This window comes from Nilaparvata lugens, chromosome 3, assembly GCF_014356525.2.
Source record: "Nilaparvata lugens isolate BPH chromosome 3, ASM1435652v1, whole genome shotgun sequence".
Taxonomy (NCBI): Eukaryota; Metazoa; Arthropoda; class Insecta; order Hemiptera; family Delphacidae; genus Nilaparvata; species Nilaparvata lugens.
This window is the reverse complement of record NC_052506.1, coordinates 27,360,728-27,366,727: the sequence shown is the minus strand read 5'-3', so window position 1 is coordinate 27,366,727 and position 6,000 is coordinate 27,360,728. Positions and strand designations below refer to the sequence as shown.

Here is a 6,000-nt window from a genome sequence, read left to right as displayed (position 1 = left end):
GATATCCTCACATCATAATAATACTATGCAAGACAAAAAGGATTGTTGGCAAAACACTCTGGCAGATAGTGCCCAGCAAGTTGAGTAAATACTGATGCATAAGTATAAGAAATACTTGATACAACTTAATCTAGCTTAATTAAAATAATTATTCCCATCAGTATCTACCTATTAGTAGAAGAAGTATACTTTTCGAGCCAATTCTAACATGTAATACTTGATTGCTTTCAAGAAAAATTTCTATGTTTGGAACAAGACAGAGAATTGTTATTGATAGTGTCTTCCAGGTCCATAATATAATAGCCAATGTTTACTCTTTCCACACATTGAACAGGAAGTTATTCTCACCTGAAAATATATATATTTTCACAAAGGATAGAATTCAATCAATAAGAATTACCAGTTACATGGGAAATATCACTACTTTTATGTAAAGGGCCTATCTCACCCTAATCACTTGCTGTGATCCAAGTAGAAATAGGTTGAATAAATATTTTTACAATTTTTTGAAAAAACGTACAACTCATTTATTAAAATAACGAACTGTATACAAATGTACAAAATATGTTACAAGTTACAATACTTATGAGTTCAATCATTCTTGGATGATTGTATATACAATGCATAATATGGTAATGAAGTTCAATGATTTTAATAAGTTTTAAATGAGATAATACAACATAGAAATCAAATTGATAAGGTCTAATTTGTAGAATAGTTTATTTCTGTTTCAAATTAATCTAAGTTAAATTAAATTGCACTCTCAAAGTAAAATTTTATCGAATTTCCTGTTACTAGTAAATAAAATTTATAATTACAAAACAATACCAGCTAGTTATTTTCAAATACGGTATGTCATTCATCGTAAGGATGGTGAGAGTGAACTGTTTAGTCGGAAAAAACTTGAAGACATTACTATTTTCTAGTAATATCAGAAAAGCAAAACCTTGAATATCAAACTAAATAGTATATAAACTGAGAAAACTATACAATTCTAATTTGTCGAACAAATGAGTCTTTAGTTTCCTATCAATAATACTTACACACAGTAACAACAGATTGAGAAAAAGAGTTTCTACAGTGACACTTATACATAATTGTTTTTGTTCATTTTTGTTGATTTATCTGTTCACCATAAAACTTCAATTAACACTTTCCTAATAGTTGAGTGAATCAATAGATTTTGAAACTTGTAGAACCCAAGAGTCAGAACAGCAAAAGACCATATTAGAAAGTTCTAGAAAACTGATCAATTGATTATTAATGTAATTAGTGTGAAATTGAAAGTTACACACAGATAAATTCCAGTCACTGCCACACTTTTAGAACTAATTTACAATAATTTACAAATCACAGACTACACAGTAGTCAAACACTTTGACAGCAGAAATATGCAAGCGACATGTCAAGATGTTTAAAATACAGGGAACGCAGAAACGGATAGTCCAATGATATAGTAAATATAATTGTCCGTTCTAGGATGTTGAGGATTAAGACGTCACTTGCATCAAATCGCCAATATTGGACGACGTCTCTTCAATCACGAGTTAAATCTAATATCACAGATTGTTCAGTCCACACTCTGTTATAGCTATTACTTCAGCTTCAGTTATGATGTCGGAAGTTGCAATTAACTGTTCTACAGCTTCCCCACCTTGCGAAGTTATTGCAGAGAATATTACTCTTCGAACCTCCCCAATCTGAAACAACAAAAAAGCAACTTGATAAATAAAAATAATATCATAATGAAAAATGATGTTAATAAAGATGAATGCTAGATAGAAACTAAATTATGTGAGAAAGTAAATTATTAGAGATATTTATAGGCTTTCCAAGCGAATGATCTTTAAACAGATTCAGTCAGAATGAATTTTCAATTTAATTCAATTTTTTATATTGACTTGATTGAATGACTCAAGTTCTACCTTATCAAATGTAACTGCATTATTCATTAAGGTGCCAGCAGTTGCTCATCTTAATGAACTCTAAAAGCAGCTGGATTGCATAATACAAGCCTTTTTATCAAAGAATGCCACAAAAGTCGTTATAGAAGTGAATTGTTGAAAGCTTTTGCATGGAAAACCATTCGAAAACTTTCTTCGAAAAAGTGGGAGAAAAGACTACACATTATTTTATCTTTCGTCGTTTACTATGTTATTGGGTTACTCAAAGAACAATAATATGAGCAGTAATATGATAATATAATTATTTAATTAATAACTCAATTATAATTATTTATTTCATTAATTATTCAAGTAACATGATAATATAATTAGTATGGGCAGTTTGAACAACAACCGAATACCTACAGTTCATCTTACACCCTGTTTTGGTAGGAAGATAGTGAGTGGATCAGCGAAGGTGGCTGGCTTTGAGCTTGAGAGTGTTGCGTTCAATGCAATCAATGATGTTGCACTGTGGTGGCGTAGACCTATAGCGGAGCTGTTTGTGCGCTTCCAGTAAAATACAGCATTACATTCTATATTCTCATTACATTCTAGCTTCAATATTGAAGCTACCTTTGCCGCTTCACTATGTTTCCACCCTTTGACAAAAAAGGACTCTTTTTCACATGACCCCAATATTTAACACTTTAGAGTATTGTAAAAGCTAGATACCACGGATTTTTCTCTAGGTCTATTCTGATAGGTTCTATTTAAGTTTCATTGTATACTGTTTGCTTAGTCAACAGTGGAGTAAATAGTCAACATAGTCAACGTAAATATCACAACATATTTACGTAGTAGATAAAGTTGCAGTAGTTGATAATATACTTTCAGTAAGTAGTCTAGTATACTGGTTCCACATACTGTTATTCTCCAAATTGCCATAAAAAGACATCAAGTGGCGCAATATGATGCATCGAGGTGGCCATGGAAACCAATTCAACGACGTTTAGGCTTGTATTATATTCTGCCGCCATTGGGTCGCTAGAGAGCAAACAGAGACACCAGGATTAACAGCCGGGCTGGCGACCCGAGTGAGACACCAGCCGGGTCGCCAAAAGCTGGTGGCCACAGCCACGAATTGCCGAGACTGCTCGCCGAATAAGTAAGTTTGAACATAACCTACTTAGCAATATAAGTTTTGAGTAAATGCTTCTTTTTTTATTCTCTCTCATTATATATCTTTCATCTCACAAAATTGATACTGTAGATATAATATTCACCTGCTATACTTTTATTATTCCTAGCATAATACAAATGTTATTGTTCTATTAAACTATAGCAATTAAGAATAGAACATGTTATACTTCAATTATTGTTTGTACAATTTTTGTTTAACATTTTCGCCCTTATATTCAATGAGACAAGTCGTAAAAATGTGTAAATATTTAAAAATGTATCTAACAGGTAAATTATGATGGAGTAAGTTTTTACAAGAATTATTTCGAGCTGTTCAATTCAGCTTTGTCTGAGAAATATTTCTTTTTCTTCAAGTTAAAATTTCTTAAATATTATTTTTAGTTTAAAACTACTGTTTTCAAGTGGTCGTTAATAAAATAGTGGAGTAGTATTTTTTCTTTAAGGGCTACTTTTAAATATAAATGAAAATAGAAATCCAAATACCCTTTTTTATGGCATCATATCGCCGAAACATGTTGTGAAAAAATAATTTTTAAAAGGGTACTTGGATTTCTATTTTTATTTATAGTGGAATAGTGTATACACCTGTTGTATTTGGGCTTTAAACACTCGTCAGAAATGTTGGACCTGCAATGTCCGTTGCGTTTGCGTCTCAAATTACATCGAACTCGTGCTTTGAAGAGCCTCAAGATACAACAGTTATCATGTACACCCGGTATTTAGTGTGCATTCAACTTGTAGAGTGTGTTGTAAGCCTTGATATGAATTGACTTACTGTTTCCACCTCCTCGTCCTCCTCGCCGGTTATCGCCTCCTCTTCGGTCCCTCCTGTTGCGCCACGGGCCGCCGCCTCCACCCCCGCCTCCACCACCACCCCCGCGGCCATTGCTACCGCGGTCGTCTCCTCCACCACTGTTCCAGTTCTGGTCCGGACCACCGGGTCCAGGTCCAGGGAATGAGGGTCCGGGTCCGTTGAACATATTGGGTGGCTGCTGATTCATATTGAATGGACCGGGCTGCATGGGTCCAGGGCCCATCATGCCCCCGGCCATCATGGGAGGACCCATTCCAAATCCCATTTCTGGAGGTGGGCCCATCATACCAGGCGGAGGGCACATTCCCGGTCCAGGACCAAACATCTCTGTACCACCGGGGCCATTCATATCGGGGTTAGGTCCCTGCAAAGCCAACAACATTTTTATTAGCATAATTTCTTTCATTAATTCAAACCAAAATAAATTATTGAACATTTGGCAATTACGTTATTGTTTAATATTAAATGTATAAAATAATGTATAGCTACTAATGTATTGATACCAAATGATTTTCATAAAAATGCTTCTCAAATAAATATACTCAGTATACGATTCTGAAAAATAAATTGGAGTGAATTTCATGGACAATAAAATTTATTGCTATTTTATGATGTTGACTAACAGTCTTTCTTGAAAAGCTGAATATTCTCAATGTCAATTTGATTACACAAGAATAAATCAATAAGTATTTTTGCAATTTTTCAATATATAACATAATACTGTACTAACCATCCACTCATTTGGCGGCATCATAGGCCCAGGGGGGCCAAATGGGCCTGCCGGGGGTCCCGGGTAGCCGGGGAACTGCATGGGTTGAGGGGCCATTGGCGCCATCATGCCTGGCTGATTGGGTCCCGGGGGGCCGGGGAAGCCGGGTGGGCCGACCGGCATGGGTCCCATGAAGTTGCCGGCTGGTGCCATGGGTCCATTGGCTCCCATGCCCGGTGGTAACATGCCACTCTCACATGGTGGTGCTGCTGCTGCTAACATCTCCATCTTCGGCTCTGGCCACGGCACATTGGTAAAGTCATTCACTGAATCCTCATTACCACTTAAATCATCCAACGGAATGATTGTTGGATCTGTCGTCGCATGAATTTCCAGGTCAGGCTCAGCTGGAGAGTCCGGTATTCTAGGCAAGAAAAGAACGGCAATTGTAAACATAATATCTTATAAATATGAACATTATTCATTCAACACAAGGTGAGAAGAATCTCAAAACAAAGAACAAGATGAAAAAACTCTTGTTACCTTAATTTAAAAAAATAATAATGATAAGGAGTTTTGCAGGGAAGCGATCATAGTTATGATAAGTCAAGAAATCGAGCAGCATTAAAAAATGTAAATAATTACTGTAACATACAAATCGAGCTTTTGAAGCCTTATGAAGAATAATATGTTTCAAGCATAATTGACTAGTTGTCTTTCTTTTCTTTAAGGCTGCTATTTATTTCAATAGAAATAAAAATATTAATCTGAGTACCCTTTTAAAATTATTTCGTCACGGCATGATTCGGCTACTAATGCCATTATCAAGTGATTGAAAAATAAATAATGACTTGATAATGGCATTAGTAGCCGAAACGTGTCGTGACAAAATAATTTAAAAAGGATACTCAGATTTATATTTTATTTATATAATTGACTGATATTATGATTGACGTTCATAGCAATGGCTGCTCTAAATCTAATACCTTTATGAGCAAACTTGAAAATCTATTACTAGAAATTTCAAATTCATTCATCAAAGCTTGAGAAATGGAAAATTAATATGACATATTAGTTCTTCACATCCTATGATAAATATTTTGGTTTCATATTACAAATTATTGCCAACGGAGGTCAGAGCATTAAATATGAAGAGTTTTAACAAATTCATAAGAGATATGTTGTGTGAGCTTTGTGTTAAGGAGTTTGTAGAATGTTTGTCCTGTTTTGATTATTGTTGCTGTGATAAAAAACATTACCATACTTATCCATGTATTTTAAGATGAATGTTACAAATGGTAATTGTATTTGACCATGTTATACAAACTTTGTTTTGTAATTACACTGAACAATTTTTATTTTGAATTCAGAATACAAGCCTGTCTGTGATT

The 6,000-nt window shown here is 34.6% G+C and overlaps 1 protein-coding gene across 1 annotated transcript in view; it reads right to left on the bottom strand.

Moving 5' to 3' along the window:
* Window positions 1–573: 573 nt before the first annotated feature.
* Window positions 574–6,000, bottom strand: part of LOC111043655 (serine/threonine-protein phosphatase 1 regulatory subunit 10) — a 67,629-nt gene continuing 62,202 nt past the window's right edge. Inside the window, exons 11-13 of the mRNA XM_022328696.2 lie at window positions 4,631–5,033; window positions 3,862–4,264; window positions 574–1,700 (exon numbers count right to left, since the gene is read on the bottom strand). Of these exons, the coding sequence (XP_022184388.2) occupies window positions 1,606–1,700; window positions 3,862–4,264; window positions 4,631–5,033 (901 nt within the window). The 3' untranslated portion in view covers window positions 574–1,605. The remainder of the gene's footprint in view (window positions 1,701–3,861; window positions 4,265–4,630; window positions 5,034–6,000) is intronic.